At 42.3% G+C, this 22416-nt stretch overlaps 2 protein-coding genes across 17 annotated transcripts in view; one reads left to right on the forward strand and one right to left on the reverse strand.

Moving 5' to 3' along the window:
* The window catches only part of PCNX1 (pecanex 1), a 188341-nt gene extending 166357 nt beyond the window's left edge, over positions 1 to 21984 (forward strand). For 11 of the 12 annotated variants that reach the window (XM_051826049.2, XM_051826054.2, XM_051826052.2 and 8 more), the window contains 7 exons: positions 217 to 367; positions 8852 to 9082; positions 10359 to 10633; positions 11971 to 12176; positions 15407 to 15849; positions 16535 to 16675; positions 16861 to 21984. In XM_051826049.2, coding sequence (XP_051682009.2) covers positions 217 to 367; positions 8852 to 9082; positions 10359 to 10633; positions 11971 to 12176; positions 15407 to 15849; positions 16535 to 16675; positions 16861 to 17001 — 1588 coding nt within the window. In that variant the 3' untranslated portion in view covers positions 17002 to 21984. The remainder of the gene's footprint in view (positions 1 to 216; positions 368 to 8851; positions 9083 to 10358; positions 10634 to 11970; positions 12177 to 15406; positions 15850 to 16534; positions 16676 to 16860) is intronic. The other variant, XR_007911684.2, reaches the window with a different exon arrangement.
* The window catches only part of LOC108175596 (uncharacterized), a 41947-nt gene continuing 20043 nt past the window's right edge, over positions 513 to 22416 (reverse strand). For 4 of the 5 annotated variants that reach the window (XM_070065181.1, XM_051826076.2, XM_070065180.1 and 1 more), the window contains one exon: positions 17578 to 17986. In XM_070065181.1, coding sequence (XP_069921282.1) covers positions 17810 to 17986 — 177 coding nt within the window. In that variant the 3' untranslated portion in view covers positions 17578 to 17809. Of the gene's footprint in view, positions 1661 to 11394; positions 17987 to 22416 lie in introns of those variants that run through there. The other variant, XM_070065178.1, reaches the window with a different exon arrangement.

Below are 22416 nucleotides of genomic sequence, written 5' to 3' on the forward strand. Positions count from 1 at the left end.
CCTTTGTTTCAACATACACTTCTTTGCCTGATTATTTTTGTAAAGTCAGTGGTTTATAAACAAGGGCAGCAGGCCAAAGAGGCCTTATATCTTGTGATTCTGATTCCAGAGTCTGATTTGAGTTCCTGGAATCTCTGATGCATAGCCAGATATAAGAATCAAGGTTATGAAAGACTTATGTCAAAATATGTGAACTTTTATCTCCAATCTTAACAGTAATTTAGAGTCATTCCTCTATGGATTGCATGCCCTATTTAAGGGAGATTTCCGCATTTCTTCAATTCGAGATGAATGGATCTTTGCTGACATGGAATTGCTAAGAAAAGTGGTAGTCCCTGGAATCCGTATGTCCATTAAACTTCACCAGGTAAGAAGACAAGATTTTGCTTATTTGTTACTGGTGTTTACTGGCACTTCTTGACTTGATATTCAAATTATGATTCTTAGGGACCTTTTGGAAAATACTCTTGATCTGAACCAAAGAAAAACATGATTCATGGCAAGATATTAAATTTTTTTAAGATTTATTTATTTATTTGAAAGTCAGTGTTACAGAGATGCAAAGGCAGAGAGAGAGAGAGAGAGACAGAGAGAGGGGTCTTCCATCCACTGTTTACTCCCCAAATGGCTGCAACGGCCAGAGCCAGGCCGATCCGAAGCCAGGAGCCAGGAGCTTCTTCCAGTTCTCCACGCAGGTGCAGGGGCCAAAGGACTTGGACCATCTTCTCTTGCTTTCTCAGGCCATAACAGAGAGCTGGATCAGAAGTGGAGCAGCCAGGACTTGAACCGGTGCCCATATGGGATGCCAGCACTGTAAGCGATGACGTTACCGACTAAGCGGCAGCACTGGCTCCAAAATATTAAATTTTTTAAAGATTTATTTATTTGAAAGGCAGAGTTACACAGAGAAAGGAGAGGCAGAGAGAGAGAGAGAGATCTTCCATCAGCTGGTTCACTCCCCTATTGGCCACAATGGCCAGAGCTACGCTGATCCAAAGCCAGGAGCCAGGAGCTTCTTCTGGGTCTCCCAAGCGGGTGCAGGGGCCCAAGGCCTTGGGCCATCTTCCACTGCCTTCCCAAGCCATAGCAGGAAGTTGGATCGGAAGAGGAGCAGCCAGGTCCCGAACTGATGCCCATATGGGAAGCCAATGCTCCAGGCCAGGGCGTTAACCCGCTGCGCCACAGCACCGGCCACAAGATATTAAATCTTGATATTAAATCAGAGCTTGTGTCGCTCCCCCACTCGCGGAGGAACGACACCGGACCCTGCGCTGTTCTCTTTGCCCTGGCCCTTCCCAGGTTTGCTGCCGCCGCCCCCCCCCCCCCCCCCCCGCCTCCGCAGAGGAGCGACACACCGCCGGCCGGCTCTCTCAGGGGTTGCTCAGATGTTCCTGGTGCATGTTGTCTCTCTCCTCCTTTATAGTCCTCTTCCACCAGTCCCAACTCTGCTGGCGTTCTCTCCCCCGTGCTGAGCATGCTGCTCTCCTCCAATCAGGAGCAGGATCAGCTTCTGCAGCTTGTTAGTTGAATTGGTGAGGCAGCTGTGTGGAAGTTGCTTATTCCCTCTCAGTGCCATATGGTGGGAGATCAGATGCACAGAATTAGTCCTAGCAGTTCCAGTAATTTAGTCTAGTCTCGGTTGCTCCCCATAAGCTTGAGCCTGTGTTTGTAAGCAGTAAATTTCCATATTAGTATTATAGAATGATCTGGGCATAAACAAATAAAAATGTAAACAGTGATAAGCTGAAAATAAGTCTTTGGCCTCTGTACTGCTGGATTTCCTTCATGTGATTGTAGTTCACTTCTCTTCCATGGATGAACATTAGCTCACTACAAATAAGGTGTAGTAGTAACACCTCCAGAGGCTCTCAGAGCTACTATTCCTGACCTGGGAGTTTCATTTAGTACATTACACAGAACAATACATGGTTAGCACTTTTTTTTTTTTTTTTTTTGACAGGCAGAGTGGACAGTGAGAGAGAGAGACAGAGAGAAAGGTCTTCCTTTGCCGTTGGTTCACCCTCCAATAGCCACCACGGCCGGCGCGCTGCGGCTGGCGCACTGTGCTGATCCGATGGCAGGAGCCAGGTGCTTTTCCTGGTCTCCCATGGGGTGCAGGGCCCAAGCACTTGGGCCATCCTCCACTGCACTCCTGGGCCACAGCAGAGAGCTGGCCTGGAAGAGGGGCAACCGGGACAGAATCCGGCACCCCAACCGGGACTAGAACCCGGTGTGCCAGTGCCGCAAGGCGGAGGATTAGCCTAGTGAGCCGCGGTGCCGGACTCATAGTTAGCACTTATGTTGCCTTAGTTAAAAAAAAAACAAAACCATTGTAGGATAGTAAAATTCAAATGAGGCTCTGCAGTGCCTTTCCTAGGCTCTAAGTCAGAATATAGTGTGAGAGTGAATACTGACATTTGCTCCTTCAGTTGTTCCGCTTAACTGCAGTTATCAGAGCTGATGGAGACTACATGGTGAAACTCATTAAAATCCATCTGGTATACGCAGATCTGTTTATTTTTCCCCCAAATAAAAGGTGAGTTGCTCTGTAAGTGATGGCTTCATCCGCAGTGTTGGCATGCAGGTCGTTTCCCAGATCCTTCAGGAGCATTACTAGTAAGGGATACAGACTTTGAACATTTCTGAAAAGTGAAGGGCTATTTCGAAGATGTTGGGAAAACTGCACATTTGGGATTAAACAGAATTTTCTATCTACAGACTAGCTTTAGAGTTGAGACAAAATTCTATATATTTAAAAAATGCTAACTTGAGGAGAGTACTTTTGGTGCAGCAGGTAAAGTTAAGACACTGCTTGATTCACTCACATGCCATATCAGGGTGAACCAGCAGATGAGAGATTGGTCTCTGCCTCCCTGTCTCTGTCACTGTGTTTGTCTCTCTCTCCCTCTCTCAATAAAAATTTGGGAACAGTGTTGTGGCATAGTGGCTTAAGCCACTTCTTGGGATGCCTGCATCCCATGTTAGAGTGCATGAATTTAAGTCTTAGCTCCTGTGCTTCCAATCCGGTCTCCTGCTGATGCACACCCTGGGAGGACGCAAATGCTTGGGTCCCTCCCACCCATGTGGGAGCCCCAGCTGGAGCCTCAGGCTCCTTGCTTAGGCCTAGCTGAGCATTGTGGGCATTTGAGAAATTAACAAGTAGAGATCTTTCTCCCTCTCTCCCCATCTCTCCCTTTTATTTTATGTTAAAGATATTTATTTGAAAGGCAAAGGTACAGAGAAAGAACGAGAGAGAGAGAGCAGTCTTCCTTCTGCTGATTCTTTCCCCACATGGCCACAACAGCGGGGGCTGTGCCAGGCTCTAGCCAGAAACCTGGAGCTTCTTCTGGGTCTCCCACATGGGTGCCGGTGCCCAAGCACTTGGGCCATTTTCTGCTGCCTTCCCAAGTGCATTATCAGGGAGCTGGGTCAAAAATAGAGCAGCCTGGAATTGAATTGGTACTCACATGGGATGCTGGCATTGCAGGCCATGACTAAAACCCACCATGCCACAGTGACGGCCCCATCTCCCTCTGCCTTTTACATAAGTAAAAGTTATTGAGCTTTAAAAAATTATCTCTAAAAATAATTTTAATTATCTAAATAATTATCTCAAAAAGATAGTGACCTCACATTAAAGTGCTTTTGAAACTTCAGAATTTCTCAAAAGGTACCAGTTATATATCTGCCATGTAAAAAATACTCCATTTTATGTGACATAATTCTCTATTAATTCCTGACAGACTTTTTCAGTTAACTCCAAATGTGATTACAAATATTTTGTGTCCATCTGCTGAGAAGAAACTGAGTTCAGAGAAGCCTCTGCTGCTCCCGATCTCCCTACAAGTGCCCTTTCTGTTGTTGTTTGGTCCACTTCCTTACACGTTTCTGCCTGTATCAGTGTTCCCTGTTTCGTGTTTTGGCCCAGTGTTCTTGAACGCAAGACACTCCCATCCTTAAGCGAGACAGGCAACAGCAGTTACATACAAGGCCTAAGAGGAGGTGTGACTGGGAACTCTGGATTCAGGGAGGTCAGGGGGAAGGGAGGAGGCAGGTAATGCAGATGCAACCAGGGGAGGTTTCCTAATTCTGATACACCTTTTAGAAGGGTGGGAGTGGCCTGGAAAGTCACAAGTCAGTACTTGGAGCCATGGGTTACCTATGAGAAATTCTTAGGCTGAAAAGAGAAGTGTGTAAATCACTAGTCACCACCTGAGTGCATGTGTTGCACACATGAACATCCCTAACAGGGAACAGTAGGCTTGGATACTAAAAAGGATGGGTGTACACTTGTCCTGCAACCCAGCAATTCCACTTCTAAATAATTACCCAAGAAAACACAAGTGTGTGTTCACACAGATTTACACACAAGTGTTTATTGCAGCTTTATTCATAGTAGCCTCAAACTGGAAGCAACTCAAATATGCTTCAGCAGAAAAGCGTACAAATTATTGCTTATCTGCATAATAGAAATTACCCACCAGTAGTAAAAAGAAACTACTGTTATTATATGCCACAGCATGAGCGAATTTCAAACATTACGGAAACTGAGAGAAGCCAGACATAAAAGGAGTACTTACTGTGTGGTTTTATTTATATAAAATTTAAAGTAGGCAAAACGAAAGTGACAGAAAGCAGATCAGTGGTTACTTGGGGTGTAGAGTGAATGCCAAATAGCAGGAAATTTGGGGGAGTTACGAAAAGTCCTATATCTAGATTATAGCAGTTTTTGCATGAACATGCACATTTGTCAAAAATGCATCTAACTGCACACTTAAAATTGTACATAAATCCTATCTCAAACTTGTCTTTAAAAAATAAATATTATGTTCCCAGTGAACTAGAAATCAAAATTTCTTTTAATCTTTGCCTCTTAGATTTTTTGATAGTGTATTTTCAATACTTCATAGGTATTTTTAGCCTTTTCCTTAATTCCTTTTCCCCCTCAATCTTATGTATTATTAGTGCTTACTTTTTGGAAATTAAAAGTGTTAGAATCTGTGTAATATTTGTAGTTGCATGTTACCCTACAATATACACAGTACTTAGATATATATTATAGCACCATTACTCAACAAGTTATTTTAATACCAGTTTTGTTGGTGAAAATTAACAAAAACTCAGATGAAACCAATTGCTTTTTTCATGTGTTCTGTCTTTCTTATCCTCTGTTTAATCATTTTATAAAATATCTTCACTCTTTATTTGGTTTCCCTTGTTTAAAGATTTATTTTATTTATTTGAAAGAGTTACAGAGAGAAGTGGAGCCAGAGAGAGAGGTCTTGCATCCGCTGGTTTACTCCCCAAATGATGGCAATGGCCAGAGATGAACTGTTCCAAAGCCAAGAGCCAGGAGATTCTTTTGGGTCTTCCATGTGGGTGCAGGGACCTAAAGACTTGGGCCAACTTCTACTGCTTTCCCAGGCCATAGCAGAGAGCTGGATCGGAAGCTGGGACTCGAACCAGCACCCAAATGGGATGCCAGCGCTGCAGGCCAGGACTTTAACCTGCTGCGCCACAGCGCCGACCCTAATTTCTTATTTCTTTAAAAATATTTATTTATCCACTTGGTAGGCAGAGTTACAATGAAATGGATAGAGAGAGAGCTCTTCCGTCTGCTTGCTCACTCTCCAAATGGCCGCATCAGCCAGAGCTGCGCCAATCCAAAGCCAGGAACCAGGTGCTTCCTCCTGGTCTCCCATGCGGGTGCAGGCCCAAGCAGTTGGGCCATCCCCCACTGCCTTCCCGGGCCACAGCAGAGAGATGGACTGGAAGAGGAGCAACCGGGACAGAATCCGGCACCCCAACCGGGACTGCAACCCAAGGTGCCAGCACTGCAGGTTGAGGATTAGCCAAATGAGCTGTGGCGCCAGCCTCTTAATAATCTTTTCCTTGAGTAACAGTGCTTGGTGGCCAATAAAATTTGTTTAATAAATGAGTTCCATTGTTTTAAAAAATATATATATATCCTGTGCATCTGCTCATAACTTCACAAGTATATTTCTAAAATCCTATCTGAAAACTTTTACCAGAAGAACTATTATCTCTTATTTTTCAAATCAAAAAAATTAAAATATAAACATTGCCTGAATAATTAAAATTAAAACATAAACATCATCCTATCACCAAAAACAATACTTCCCAAAAGGAATCACTGGCAGTAGTTTGATGTATATCTTTTCTGATTTCCCTCAAGGTCATATATTTCCATCTATGTGTATAAGTATTTTCTTTTTTAAAAATGTAACTGTGCTCTGCAAATTAACTATCACATATGCAGGGTTTTTTTTCCACGTAGTATGGCCTGGACACCTTTTGAAGTCAGTACATACAGAGACATTTCATAATTTTCAAGGACTGTAGTATTCCAGAGTTTAATTTTTACTGGTTTATTCTGCCATATTCCTGGTCATGGACATCTTGCTTGTTTCAAATATTTAGCCACTGATACAGTGCTACAATGATGCACAGGGAATTTTCCAAACTTGTTCAATCATGTTAAGCCCAGTGAAAAGAAGTATTTGAAGAAGAGAGCACACTGGATGATATCAGCCATCTGCTGGTTGAGGGAAGTGAGAACTCAGTATTTACAAGGGAAGGTTAGGAGAGTTGGGATATGACGTACAGAACTCAAGAACTGTCCGTCAGTGTACTCAGTTAGGAATGCTGTCTTAGAGCAGATCTTCTAGAAGCAGAGTCAGGACACAGGACTCCTGTGCAAAGAGATTAAGTGAGGCATTACACTTGGGAGAATTTTATAAGGAAGTGTTGGAAGCAGGCTGGGAAAAGGGAAGAAGCTATCCTATGCTGGATTCTGGAGGGAGCTGTGAGAGAGTTCCGCTGTGTGCAAACTCCCACCCTGCAAGCAAGGGCCTTCCCTCTCTCAGGCAGTTCCATCAGCTAAAGGCAGTTCTTAGAACAGGGAAAAATCTGTGAACTGTTGATGGCCAGCACTCAAGGATGTGGACAGATACGTGCACTAGACAGAGAGGAATTTTGATGTTCCATAATCTGACCAAATGCTAATTTTCTGATTTTCCCACTACTTGCATTGGACTCTAAGGCCCATGACAGCAGTGCTGTGTCTGCCTTGTTCACTACTGTTTTCCCCAGTGCCTAGCAATGCATTAGACACCCAGTTCGCAAAGACACTTTGTGCTGTAGTTGTCTTTAAATCTCTTCACTAGCATTCTGTGCTTTTCCCCTAAAGATTTTCCTAGCCAGAGCCCTTTCCCTCTCTGCCCAGTGCCCATGTCCATACACTGAAAATTATGTTCATTCTTTAGTATCCAGCTGAGAACCACTCCACTGTGCAGACTTCCCTAACCACATCAGCTGCGCTTGATGGGTCTTTTTTCCAGTTGACCTTTATAATCACATAATTTTTAAATCAAATTTTAAAAATTCAGAACTTCCCAAGTCCTAGCATTTTCATTTACTAACTTTATAAATGTAGAAAGCAGCTAAGCCTCTTAGAGCTTCATTTTTGAAACATGTAAAACCCAAGTGTTTTCTCCACATCCTTAGTAAGATTGTCAAGTGAAATGATGTGCTGGCGAACAGTTTCACATACATTCACGTGTACAGTGTTACCTGCATATATCCCAACCCCCCACACGTAGAGGCTGCATCCCTGGGTGTATTGCCTCCTTGCTCTTGCTCTTGCTCTTCTTCCCTTCCCACACTACATACTCCTGGCATACTTGGGTTGGTTGCAAATGAGTTACTTTATTTGGAGATCAAAATCTACCAACCTCCCCACTATAAATAGGAAAGCAGCCAATGTAACATTTCCATTTCCTTAACACATCATTTAAAAACTTCAGATTTGTGTTACAGTTATTTCAGTAAATGTCCTGTGTCCCTTATTAAAGTTGTAGGTTTATAAAAGGGAGATGCATTTTATATAGCCCTTTGTTTCATCCAGGCTACCTGCCATAGAATCTTGTGTATAGCAGTTGGCAAATAACTATCAAATGAATGAGTGGTTTTTAAGACCAAGAAGCTTTCCAGAGAATACTCTACTAGTTGGTTTAGGACTGGAACCCTGAATCTATGCTCAGAGAGCCTTGGGCTATATCTTAACTAGATGAAAGGCAGGGTAATGGTATATGGTACAACCATAAGGAGATGTGGCTTATTGTGAAAGGTGTCCCATTAAAATAAACACAAAATAGACACATTTTATAGGCCTTCCTTAGCTGGGAGCAGTGAAATAGTCCTTCATAGAAGAAACACATGCGGGAAGGTAAATAAAACCAACCTCAAAGAGAAAAAGGAAATACATAAAAATTAGAAATGACAACTATGTAAAACTTAGAAGAAAGGGTCAGATTGAGGAGTTTCTGAGAGTAGTTTAGCAATAATATAACCTGTTTATGATTAAGTCTGTTCCTAATAATATCGACATGTGTCAATATGAAATATTCCTGTTTGGGGCAGGTGTTTGGTGTGGCAGGTAAGATGCTGCTTGGGTTAGCCATATTCCATGTTGAAGTGCCTGGGTTTGAGTTCCAGCCCCATGCCCACTTCCAGCTCTGCTAATGTGTGCTCTGGGAGGAAACGAGGGATGGATCAAGTCATTGGGTCTTTGCCATCCTTGTGGGAAATCTGGGTTCAATTCCCAGCTTCTGGCTTCAGCCCAGCCCAGTTGTTGTAGGCATTTGGGGTATGTAAACCAGTGGATAAAAGATCTCTCTCTGTCTGTCAAATTAGAAAATAAAAGTAAAAGCATAGTAAGCCAGTTTTTAAAGGAATTTTTCATTTAGTAACTATAGAAGTTAACATCCTGGAATCCATTCTTCTCTCTTCCTAAAAAAAGAAGAACTCACTTTTTAATTTCTGTGTTTAGGATCATTTCACTTCTCCAGATGAGTACGACGACCCCACTGTGCTCTATGAAGCCATCGTGTCGCATGAGAAGAACCTCGTGATCGCCCACGAAGGGGACCCTGCCTGGCGCAGCGCAGTCCTCGCCAACTCTCCCTCCTTGCTCGCCCTGAGGCACGTCATGGATGATGGCACCAACGAATATAAAATCATCATGCTCAACAGACGCTACCTGAGCTTCAGGGTCATTAAAGTAAGTCTGTGAGGCATCCACTGCTTCTTAAAAAGTAGCAGTTCTTGATCCAGTCTTTAAAAAAGCAGTTGCAACTCCTTACAGGATAAATGGTGACCATACCACGTTGTGTTTGTGTCTGCGCTCTTAACTTACTTGGTCAGTCATCTTTTCTATCCTCTGAAATTTTCTCATGTGCTATACAGCCTTACGTTTTTGCTGGTTTTGGTATTCTAGTCTTTTTTTTTTTTTTTTTTTTTTTTATTTTATTTGTTTGAGAGAGAGAGTTACAGAGAGAGGCAGAGATAGAGAGAAAGGTCTTCTCTTCAATGGTTCACTCCCCATATGGCCACAATGCTGGAGCTGCACTGATCCAAAGCCAGGAGCCAGGAGATCTTCCGCAGGCAGAGGATTAACCTGTGCCACAGCACCGGCCCTGGTATTCTTGTCTTTCATCCATTATATATGAGGCCTTTCATCTGTTACATGTTCATTCTAGACAGTATGTCTTCTTAGAAAGTCAGTGCTGTGGTGCATCAGGTAAAGGCACCACCTGCAGTGCCGACATCCCATGTGGGCACCAGTTCAAGTCCCAGCTGCTCCTTTTCCCATCCAGCTCTCTGCTATGGTCTGGGAAAGCAGTAGAAGATGGCCCAAATCCTTGGGCCCCTGAACCCACATGGGAGACCCAAAAGAAGCTCCTGGCTCCTGGCATCGGATCAGCTCCAGCTGTTGTAACCAGTTGGGGAGTGAACCAGCGGGAGGAAGAACTCTCTCTCTCTCTCTCTCTCTCTCTCTCTCTCTCTCTGCCTCTCCTTCTCTCTATATATAACTGCGACTTTCAAATAAATAAATAAATCTTTTTTTTTTAAAAGTTAACAAATAACAAGGTAGCTTGTACTAAATAGAAGCTGTAAGTGGTTGCTCTAGTTTTTCTTTTTGAAAATTAAAACATTCTTGGGCTCTTGAAAGCTTCGTTTCTGAAATTTTATTTTGATGGTTTGTAATTATGTGTTACCTTCAGCATTCAGATTAGCTTCCAGTATCATCGCTATCTTTTCAACTCTTAGTGTGTATTACCAACTCTAAAGATGTGGGCTTTTCTATCAAAAATGTAACAGTCTGCTAATGACAAAGCAAAATTGATTAGCATCTGTTCATATGTGATCTACTTATATTGCCTGCTTTTCAGTTGATTGTCATAATGTCTTTTGTGTTATTTCTATTTCTGCTTTTGTGTTTCTGTGAATTTTATTCTTAGCCTCTTAACCTAGTTCCTGTGTTTTCTGGTTTCCAGGTGAATAAAGAATGTGTCCGAGGTCTTTGGGCAGGGCAACAGCAGGAGCTTGTTTTTCTTCGTAATCGTAACCCAGAGAGAGGTAGCATCCAAAATGCGAAGCAAGCTCTGAGAAACATGATAAATTCATCTTGTGATCAACCTATTGGCTACCCGATCTTTGTGTCACCCCTGACAACTTCTTACTCTGACAGCCATGACCAGCTTAAAGAGATTGTTGGGGGGCCTATCAGCTTGGGAAATATCAGAAACTTCATAGTGTCAACCTGGCACAGGTGAGCCGTGGGTTGTGTTTTTCTGCCGGGGCAGGGGTGGGGGTTGTACCCTGACCCTCTTCATCTAGGCAAGGTATCAGCATCACCTGGGAACCTCATGTAACAAATACAGATGCCACAGCTTAGAAGTAGACTTGTTATATTTGAACTTCAGAAAGTAGAAGCATAGTGTTTTTATCTTCAGAACCATGTTAGGTAAATCTAATTTATAATGGGTTAAGAACCATTGCTGTAGTATTTTGTAGAACCTTGAATAATTTCCTTTTCTTTGCATAATTATTGCAGCATAGAGCCGCTGTTCGAATATGTGGGCCAGCGACTGGGACAGTTAAGAGAAAACCATTCAAGTTGCTTCCTTCCTTGCGTTTTCTCCCCTGTACCAGCAGTAGGGGGAGCACTGTGTATACATTCAGACTTGTGATGGTGAGATGCAGAGATTCCACTGCCTGTGTAACAATACAGTCATCCCCCAAGTCTCTGATAATTTACAGATATGCATGTGAATTTTTCTCTGCCTTTTGTGTGGTTGAAGACTATCGTAGTTCAGTGAATAGTGAAGAAAAAGTGTGGAATGTTTTCAGTTTCTTAAGCGTTGTTGAGATGCCTAAGTATCAGAGCTTAAGAAAAACAGAATCTGGCAATTAGAACAGCAAACTGAGAAGTGGATGTTTTTAGTAAACTCTACCACTTTAACATCAGTCCCTCCAGACAGAAGGAGGAACTTAGGGTCATGTTCCAAAGCATTTTCTTTCAAAGAATACCTGTTGTACTGCTGAAATCACCTTGGGGAAGTTCTTTTCCCTTGGTAGAAGTGGCACAGAGATAGGGCCCAGCTGTTCTGGTGTGCCTGGGACTACAGGGTTTCTTGGGATGCCAGACTTTCAATGATGAACCAAGACAGTCACCATACACTAAAAAACCAGAAAAGAAAAAAATGATTGCAACAGACACTTTGAGTGTGCTGTAGTCACAGCATAAATATATTGGATTTTCAAGGTATAGAGTCACTGAACAGACACTGGTAAGGATTTTCTGTGCAGCAGTGACCTTAATGGTACAGCTGCATTACGTACAGTTCTTTCTTACAGTGTAAGAAAGATGACAGATTGTATGAAAGTGAAGTTTTTAGAAATGTTGAAACAGTGAATAAAAGAGTTATGGTTCTTAAGCCATTCTTTGAAAACAGACTTCTGTTATTCCTAATACTGATTGCACCATAAGGATTTTAAAAAGTCATGTTGGTAGCATTCATAGTTCAGAATACCTGGAAAAAGAATAAAATGCCTGTTTTGAAGGGTTCTTGAGATGATGCCTCCTACTCTGGTATTTGTTCCTAGGCTAAGGAAAGGCTGTGGAGCTGGATGTAACAGTGGGGGCAATATTGAAGATTCGGATGCCGGAGGTGGAACTTCCTGCACTGGTAACAATGCAACAGCTGCCAACGATGCCCACAGCAGCGTGTCCCAGGGAAGCATGGCAAACCTGGGGCAGGGATCAGGAGCAGGGCTGCATCCTCCTGTCCCTTCCTGCCCGCCCACACTCGGTAAGAAGAAGCAAACTTGTGTGTCTGTCTTTGCCGTTGGGGCACTTGGGTTTGTGTATAGAGAGTGATGCGCACCCAGACACACAAGCCACTTGAAAAGAATAGACATGGAGCATTTCACTGGATCCTCAGCTGTGCATCATCCCAACACTTTATGTTGATTGTTATATGTAGGCACAGGAGGGTTCTTCAAAAAGATAATGTACTTTATATTTTTTATTTTATATACTATATATATATTTTAAAGTTTAATTATTTATTTGAAAGAGTTACACAGAGAGAAGGAGAGAAAGAGAGAGAGCTCTTCCATCTGATGGTTCACTCCCCAATTGGCTACAATGGCCAGAGCTGTGCCGATCCGAAGCCAGGAGCCAGGAGCTTCTTCCAGGTCTCCCACGTGGGTGCAGGGCCCCAAGCACTTGGACCATCTTCCACTGCTTTCCCAGGCCATAGCACAGAGCTGGATGGGAAGTGGAGCAGCCGGCACTCGAACCCACACCCTTATGGGATACCAGCACTGCAGGTGGCAGCCTTACCTGCTGTACCGCAGCGCCGGCTCCAGTTGCATATATTTTGTTAAGATTCATTCATTTGAAAGGCAGAGACACAGAAAGGAAGGGATAGACAAATCTTCCATTTGCTGGTTCACTCCCCAAATGGCCACAATGGCTGGCACTGGGCTGATCCAAAGCCAGGAGCTAAGAGTTTTCTCTGGGTCTCTCACATGAGTGCAGGGTCCCAAGGACCTGGGTTATCCTCTGCTGCCTCCCCAGGTGCACCAGCAGCAAGTTGGATCAGAAGCAGGGCAGCTGGGGCTAAAACCAGCACCTATATGGGAGGCCAGTGCTGGAGGCGGCAGCTTTACCCGTTGTGCCACAGCACCAGCCCACACATTATATATAATGTGTATAATACATGTATTATAAGTATCAATTTTTAACTTGACATTTGATATAACCACTGTATTCAAGATACTAAGGGTTCCTTGGAAACATTTTAAAAACTAATATTAAATTATTCTATCACTTAATGGGATTGCAATCTGGGACACAAATGCACAGGCTGGGGTGGCCTCTGATATTTCCAGGAACAAAGGAAACAGTGGAGGTCTTTTAGGGGCGGAGAAACACAAACTCTTTTGAATGGAAATTCATTGGCACTTGGAGGGTACCCGCAGGGGCTGGTAAGCTGTGATGGATGAACCGTGGCAGTTACTATTTTAAGCTAGTCCTCAGGTCCTTGTTGGCACTTGTGAAGTAGGAACAGTCTGAAAGGTAGGATAGGTGTTTGACTGGACTGGTTCTGCCAGACAGTTCTTGGAGTTGGCATCTGGGGCCTGAGGGTTTCCCTCTCCCGGTTCTACTTCTGTGAAGTGTCTCCATTCTACTTGGTGAATTTTCACATTTGTGTATAAATCCTGTTCATCACATGTTACTTTCTTAAGCTGGGGACTCTTTTTTTTTTTTTTTTTTAAGATTTATTTATTTATTGGGAAGGCAGAGTTACAGAGAGGCAGAGAGAGAGAGAGACAGAAAGAGAGAGGTCTTCAACCTCTAGTTCAGTCTCCAAATGGTCGCAACGGCTGGAACTGAGCCAATCTGAAGCCAGGAGCTTGGAGCTTCTTCCGGGTCTCCCACACAGGTGCAGGGGCCCAAGGACTTGGGCCATCTTCTGCTGCTTTCCCAGGCCACAACAGAGAGCTGGATGGGAAGTACAGCAGCCGGGTCTCGAAATGGCACCCATATGGGAAGCCGGCACTGCAGACAGCGGCTTTACCCTCTATGCCATAGTGCTGGCCCTGCGCCGTACTTCAGATGTGTCTTTGCTTTTTATTTTGGGGTATAAAGTATATTAACTGTATTTTCAGTAATAATATAATTACTGTTTCCTAATAATCTTCATGTTATTCCTCTGAGAGGAAAAATACATCTGAAGAGTCACATCGAACCACTTGTATAAAGGACACAGAAGAGCCTGCCATGCAGTGTCACTGATAATTTGTACTGAGTAGTGATCCCCTAGTGTGTGCGAACATTACAGAGTGCTACTCATTATCTCTCTGTAGGCAGCTTGTCATTGGGAGCCAGTGAATGCTTTGGGAATAGTAGTTACAGAGCCTGCCATATAGTAGGTCCTTCATAAATATTTCCTTTGTTTTAATTAATAAAAATTATATGTATTTATGGTATGTAATGTGATATTTTGATCAATAAATACATCGTGAAATGATTAAATTGAGCTATTTAACACATCTTTCACCTCCATACGTACTCCTTTTTGGGGTAAGGACACTTTAGATCTACTCACTTAGCAATTTTCAGGCACACAATAAATTATTAGCTGTTGTCACTGCTATGCTATACATCTCCAGAACATATTCCTCCCGTCAGACTTTTTTCCCATCGGCCAGCATTTCTGCATTCCTGCCCTCTGCTCCCGCTCTGCCTTGTGAGAGTAGAGTGTGCAGTGAGCTCATGCGGTGCTGGTACTTTATAATACATATTTCAGTCTCATTTCCATGAGAGATTTTGTTTCTGATGGAGCGAAGAGGTATCCTTACTCTTCTGAGATATTTCTGTAAGGACACTTAGTTTAGGATATATCCCAACCTTAAATCATATTTGCTGCAAATTGTTTATAAGTATTTCTTGTGCCCTAGACTTTGAATTTTAGAAAACCTTAACAGGGGCCAGCGCTGTGGCATAGCAGGTAAAGCCGCCACCTGCAGTCCAGCATTCCATATGGCCGCCAGTTCGAGACCCGGCTGCTCCACTTCTGATCCAGCTCCCTGCTGTGGCCTGGGAAAGCAGTAGATGGCCCAAGTCCTTGGGCCCCTGCACCCACATGGGAAACTTGGAAGAAGCTCCTGGCTCCTGGTTTCGGATCAGCCCAGTTCCAGCCACTGCAGCCATTTGGGGAGTGAACCAGTGGATGGAAAACCTCTCTGTCTCTCTGCCTCTCCTTCTCTCCGTGTAACTCTGACTTTCAAATAAATAAATCAATCTTAAAAAAAAATGAACAAATGAAAATTATAAAACAATACACACAAAAAACTGATTTCAGATGCTTGTTTCTGTTTCACAACTTTGAAGTTTTAGGTATAAATATCAACTTCTGTAAATTCACCAAGTAATTGCTTGAGGGCTAAAAATCTTAAGAAACCACAGCCCAGAAGCTCTGTATCTGAATCGCCCACCGTGAATGAGCTCCGCTGTTGTTTCTCCTTCCAGGCACCAGCCACAGCGCCCACTCTGTGCAGTCCACGCTGGTGAGACAGTCCCCTGCGCGCGCCTCGGGAGCTAGCCAGTCTTCCTATTGCTACAGCAGCCGGCATTCTTCTCTCCGGATGTCTAGCACAGGGTTTGTGCCTTGTCGGCGCTCCTCCACCAGTCAGATATCACTGCGCAACTTGCCGGCATCCATCCAGTCCCGCCTCTCCATGGTGAACCAGATGGAGCCGCCCGGGCAGAGTGGCCTGGCCGGTATGCAGCATGGCCTGCCTTCTTCCAGCAGCTCCAGCCAAAGCATCCCTGCCTGCAAGCATCACACTCTCGTCGGCTTTCTGGGGACAGAGGGAGGTCAGGGCAGTGCCACTGACACCCAGCCAGGCAACACCTTTAGTCCTGCCGCTAATTCACACTCCAGAAAGGGGGAGGTGATCTACAGAGTCCAAGTGAGTAAACCCAGAGGTCTTCTGTTAGTCTTTTGTCTTTGTTGAAGGAGGAAGGACTCAGAAAACAGCTTTTGGGGCCATGGTTGTGCATAGCAGGTAAAGCCACAGCCTGCGATGCCAGCATCCTACATGGGTACCAATTCAAGTTCTGACTGCTCCAGTTTCATTCCAGCTCCCTTATAATGACCTGGCAAAGCAGCAGAAGATGGCCCAAGTCCTTGGGCTCCTGCACCCAAATGGGAGACCTGGAAGAAGCTCCTGGCTTCAGCCTGGCCAAGCTTTGGCCTTTGCGGCCATCTAGGGTGTGAGCCAGCAGATAGAAGATCTTGTGCTCTCTCTGTAACTCTTTCCAATAAATAAATAAATAAATAAATAAATCTTTAAAAGGAAAAGAAAATACTTTATATTGTTTAGTCTGAAGACTAGAACATTTTTGAATGTTGAAAAAAGAAGTTGCTGCCAGCTTAAAAACTGAGAGCAAGCAGTTTTTGCAGTGGTGATACCGCTGCCTGGTTAGCATTGACCACACGGCCACTGCAGTAAGGCCTGCCAGTAGTAGGTTAGGAAGAACTGAGGCGGTGGAGAATGTGAGAAACAGGGTCTGTGAAAGAAATTTTGTTTGTAATTGTTTTTTGTTATGAAGAAAAAATGAATCGGGAGTGATGCTTATTTATTTACTATATAGATTGTGGATCCCAGTCAAATTCTGGAAGGGATCAACCTGTCGAAAAGGAAAGAGCTGCAATGGCCTGATGAGGGGATTCGGTTAAAAGCTGGGAGAAACAGCTGGAAAGACTGGAGTCCTCAGGAGGGCATGGAAGGCCATGTGAGTACCCCATGAGGCTGGCAGGCGTGTCCTGATGTACTTGTATGTGTGGTTTCAGCTGAAGGAAATACTGAGGCTCTAGTCTTTGAAACACAATTGCCCCCTGTGCTTCTAAGTGAGCGATGAGAGTTTGAGTACACTCGAGTTCTCTGCCACTAATGTCTTGTTTTATTCTGAATCATTAGGTGATTCACCGATGGGTGCCTTGCAGCAGAGATCCAGGTACTAGATCCCACATCGACAAGGCAGTGCTTCTGGTCCAGATTGATGATAAATATGTGACTGTCATTGAAACTGGGGTATTAGAACTTGGGGCTGAAGTGTGAGCCCATGTTTTCTGCTCTATTTCTCTTCCTCTCCAGTCCAAGGAATTGGAGAAAGGGGGGGCCAGCAGAAGCTGCCTGCAGGTGTCACTTTGATCCTCTGTGGGACAGACTTGAAAACAGAGTGGGCTTGGTTAAGCGCCTCTCCTTCCCCCGTCACCTTGACTCCTGTCACTGTTCCCGTCCCCAAGTAAAGCTGAAATATTTTTTTAAGTTAGCTGCCAAGAAGACATTTTGCATGAAGGATAAAGTTCAGTTAAAATACATCTTTAAGAAAGGTTTTTCCTATGCATTGCCTATGCTTTAAATCAACAAAGTCTTCATTTCTAAACTATGATTTCATATTTTTCTAATTTCTTTGCCAAAAATAATTGCCATGTTTTGTCCTAGAACATGAAATCCATTTACCTTGATTTTGAAAAACCAGAGTAGAAGCGTTCAGCTTGACACATAGCAGTATAAAAGTTTAATGTACAGTAAAAGAGACTATGAACAGACAGAGATTTATCTTATTCCTTGAGCGCTAAAAACTTTAATGAAAAAACTGCACTAATTTTTTTACAACAATGCACTAAAGTCTGAGGTTTCTCAGAACATTTATTTATATATAAAAATAAAATCCCATTATTTAAATTGCCTTTGGGATTAACCCCACCCCTTTCCTTGGAAACATAGAAAACAGGAACTGTGCTGTTCGTTTTCTGTTAGTAATCTACTTCATGCCAGTACTTTGGACGTGTTCTTTAAAATGAACATGGGGTCTCAAGACATACCCAGCTTCATCCGTGACACTTCCCAGAGCTGGTAGTGGTCAGTGGATCAACCGTGTGGACACTACTGCCAGCCTCTGCGTCCACATTTCAGGTGAGCTTGACGCAGTGTGCACCTGTGTGCCCTGCTGCTCTCCACGTGGGGCCAGCTCTGCTGGGGTCCATTCTGGGAAGAAACTGCTTTGGCTCTTCACAGAAGATGATGAATGTCCGGGAACCTGAAGAAAGGATTGCTTGATTTTTATTGAAGAGTTCGGAGCTCTTGAAGTTATTCATACACAGTTCAGTTAATCAAGTAAAATTTTTTCAAGCAAAATTATCCAAATGGTGCAGTTCATATTGTTCAATTCCTCTTTAATAACTTGCTTTTTACTCCCCCTTCATTTCTTTTTCTATTACTTGAATTTTATTTTCTGTAATTTATAGTGTGTACATGTAATTTGAAATATTTATAACTGTGAAATTGACTTAATTCATATGTTGTCTCATAAATTATATTGGTTTTTTTTTAGAAAGGTTGTATTCAGGGAAATATATAACTCAGATTTACAATTAGGTTACATGGGAACTGCAACTTAGATTTAATTTGCAACTTTTAGTGTTTTTTAAATTTGTAAGAAAATTGTCTCTTTTGGTTTGAAACTCCAAAGAAAATTGTACATCTCTTGTGATCATTTAGGAGCAGCCATCTTTCCACCCCCTGTGAGTAGATAGTAAAAAGAAGCAGGTAAAACTGATTCTGAGACATGTTATTCAATCCAAAATACCCAAAAGTATTACTACTTCAACATGTGGTACTAGCCATGTGTCAGTTGCTCAGTAGCTGTATGTGCCTGGTGGCTACTGTTGGACCGCACATGCTTAGAGTATCTCTGGATGAGGTGGCAGGAGAGAAAAGCTGTTTTTCTACTAATTCTGATAGAGATCTCAGAACATAGCATAATATTACACTAGAAGGAATGAAACTAAGAAATTAAATAGCTAGATTATAAAATCTTACTGCATTTCTACTTCAAAACATATCTATTTTCCCTTTTTCTAATTTTAAAGTTGGTGTTCATTTAGAACCCAGTGTGCCTTGTGTTGACATTTCTGTAGACTTCACACTTTGCAAAATTTACTGTGTAAAGATATTTTCGAATGATTTACTGAACCTCTACACAAAGATATCCTTTCTAAATTGACCACTTTAACATGTATATCCCTAATAGTATCATTATGTTCTGTATTTGCCTCATTTGGGCAAATCTACAGCATACCATCAAAGTTCAGTGTTGGTTTTCTTTTTTCTAACACTGAATGTATGAGCTGTCTATCTGTCATCTATTTGTCTATAGGTAGTCTAGATTTTCTCAAAGGAATTATGCTTCCTGCTGCTTGTTCCCTTTCTGAGATGAATATGATTTTTTTCATGGTCATTGCCTCAGTGGAAAGAGAGAAGCAGATTATTTGCCATCTTAGGTGGAAGATAATTCATTTTCCCAAAGAGAAATAAAAAATTGGAACTCACTCAGAAGGACGAGAGTTGTTAAACATATTGACTCTGAAGTCATATTACTTTTCTAATTACACTGAGGGAAATTGAAGAACGATTCATGTCTTAATTTGATCTAAATTATTATATAGAAATAAGCACACTTTCACTAATTAAATTGCTCATAAATGTCTTATCCCTGCCCTACTCTAACCCCCAGAATACTGAGTCATTTGTTTAGATTCTTTGCTTGACCTTTTTCATCTTTAGTTCATAACTGCCAAGGCTTTCAGAGTTCCCTAATTTGAAAAAAAAAATGTAATTAAAACACTAGCTTTTTATTTCCTTTTAAATAAGAGCTGCGTGATTGAAATCTTTGTTTCTCCTTGTTTGATTTGGCCCCACCCCCAACCCAGTTTTGAGGAAGGGCAGTCCTGGAATGAGTTGTAAGTCGCTCTGCACTAAGTTTTTGGTTAACCTTTCACCTCATACCTTGGTATAACCCTGGTTTTTACATCATTTTCAACATTTTTAAGACTCCAAATGTTGACTTTTTGCTAAAGAACTTTAATTTTTCCCAAGATCTAGATGAACGCAGGATGTTGATGTTTAAGAAAGGTAGGAGAGTGTGTGGTGAGGCCCGCTTTGTGTATTTCACAGTAAGAGGAGATATTTGCCTTGCAGGAAATTAGAGAACAAGTTTAGGTTCTCCTTTCTATGGGTTTCTGTTACTGGAGGATTAGATTCCATTAGATTTGAACTATATCAAGGACATCTGAAATACTTCTACTGATTGTTGAAACAGAAATAGACAACATTTCTGTCCCAAGTGAGGTATGGAAAACTACTCTGTGTACTAAACATAAGGCAGTGAAAGCACAGGGCTTTACACAGGAAACTGGAGCTCAGTAAGGAGATGTGGTTTTCTCTCCGGGTTGCTTTCCCTCTCACACGAGAACATGAAAGAACAGCTCCCATCTGAGCGGCCTCCTGCTCCTGCCTACAGACCGGAGACTGATGTCCCGAGTCGTTCGTCCAGGACTGGGTCTTCTCTGCTCAGGACCCGCCCAGTGTCTAAAGCGGTCTTTTTCTTGTAGCTAATTTTTCACTCATCCTTCCTCCTAAATTTACCTTGGACTTGAGAAAAAGATGATAGTGGTAGTTTTGTGTGAGAATTCTTGGATTTATGTTTACTAGCTGCTAAATCATCAACTGCTGCCTAGACTGTTAACTAATTTTAATATTTAATTGCTTTCCCATGAACATGGACAAGCCCTTTCTGGGTTATTTTAAGTCCTCAGCAGTGTTCATTCTCATTCTTTTTTGTATTTCAACATATTCATATGAAGTTATTTTGTATGCACGTACACCCTGTTAGCTTTTTCTTTTGAAATGATACACTGTTCAGATGAGGTATAAAATATCCCTTTTTATTCTAGAGCCTTTTCTTTTCATTCCAAAATGAGACAATATTGTCAATCAAGGCTAAGGTGGTAACCTGTTAATGGGCTTTGAGCCTTCTGGTTAAGTCTTTTGTAGATACTGGGTTTTACTGATCTGGAGAAAGAGGAAAAGTAGATATGTGTAGCTTTTTTTTATTATTATCAGGCATTAGAAAGCCATCCCCCCCCCCCTTTTTTTTTCCATTTCTCTTCTTGAAAAACAATTTGGTTGATATATATACAAGCCTTCTCATTTTTAACCTGTTAACATATTTAGGTAAGGACTGAGATTGGAAGAAATTATTATACAAATAAGCCTGATAGGATATGAGTGGAGTATTAATTGTTTGAAACAGAATTGTATTTTCTGCTTTGAAACACCTCACCTGAGTTATCTGTCAAGAATTAACATGTAATTATTTTTCTTTATTGCCTATAAGCCACATATTCTTTCTGAATTAAGACAACTATTTATGATTTGTTATCTACCATTTTGTAGAACCAGCATAACATTTTTGGGGGCAACTAGAGCTGATTGTCAGTGCAAGGTTATATGACAACTTTGTTCTCAGACTCATACCTATTATATAGGGTTATACCTTTCTTCTTATGCCTCAGCTCTGTCCTGACCATCTGTGATTCAGTGGAGCCACGCTAGAAGGAACAAAGGTTGTCTAACACCGAGATAGGGAGGAGTTCCTGAGTGTTACTGCCTGGGTGAGGAGACACCTGGAATTAAGAGAGAGACATGGGAGAGAATGAGATGGCTGCTCCAGATGACTCTTGGTTTATGTACTTGTGGTTGAACAAGATTTTTTATATATGAAGCTTGATTCTACACCAAAATAAAAGAAACAGGGTGGTGGTGGTGGGGGGGGGTGAGATCATGTCTGCTTATGCATTTTATAAGCTTATAGTTGAAGTAAACTGTAAAAACTATGTTAACCTTACGCAAGTCTGGCAGTGAGCTCTGCATGAGGAAATGGAAGGAAGAATTTAAACTGACTCTTGGAAAGTAGGTGTGGGGAAGAAAAATGGGTTTCCTTTTTCTGATCATGGGCTCCGGAAAGTCTTCATTGCCTTTACCAGCATTCAGTATAAACCGGAGGTGAGGATCCATGTACTCGCGCGTGTCTGTGAGTGTGTGTGCGTCTGAGTGTTACTCTAAACAGCTTGTAAATATTGTAGTTGTTTAAAATGGAAAACAAAAGCTGGGTTTTTCTTTTTGGCAAATATATTGCATCAAAAATACAGTATTGACAGTGGATAAAACACAGGAAATAAAATTTTTTTCATTTTGCCTTGTGTCCATTTTTGTTAAGAAAAATTAGAATACACTATAGTAAGTTCTATGTGGCATATTCATAAAACCTACTTGACTGTGAAGTGATCATTTTATCAGAAACTTTGGCCTATAACCACGTAGTTCAGCTGAAGTAGAGCAGAAGTGGGCCCAGGTGAGCAATGTGGCACAGCAGGTTAAGCTACTGCTTGGAACACTCTCACTCTGTGTTGGAGTGCCTAGTTTGAGTTTCAGCTCCTCTGTGCTTCCGATCCAGCTCCCTGCTGATGTGCCTGAGAAGCAGTGATGATGGTCCAAGTGCTTACATTCTTCCTGCCCTTGCAGGGAACCCAGATGGAGTTTCTGGCTCCTGGCTTTGGCCTGGCCCAGCCTCAGCTTTAGGGAGCATTTGGAGAATGAACCAGCAGATGGAAGACCTCTTGTTCTCAC

This window comes from Oryctolagus cuniculus, chromosome 20 (assembly GCF_964237555.1).
Source record: "Oryctolagus cuniculus chromosome 20, mOryCun1.1, whole genome shotgun sequence".
Classification (NCBI taxonomy): Eukaryota; Metazoa; Chordata; class Mammalia; order Lagomorpha; family Leporidae; genus Oryctolagus; species Oryctolagus cuniculus.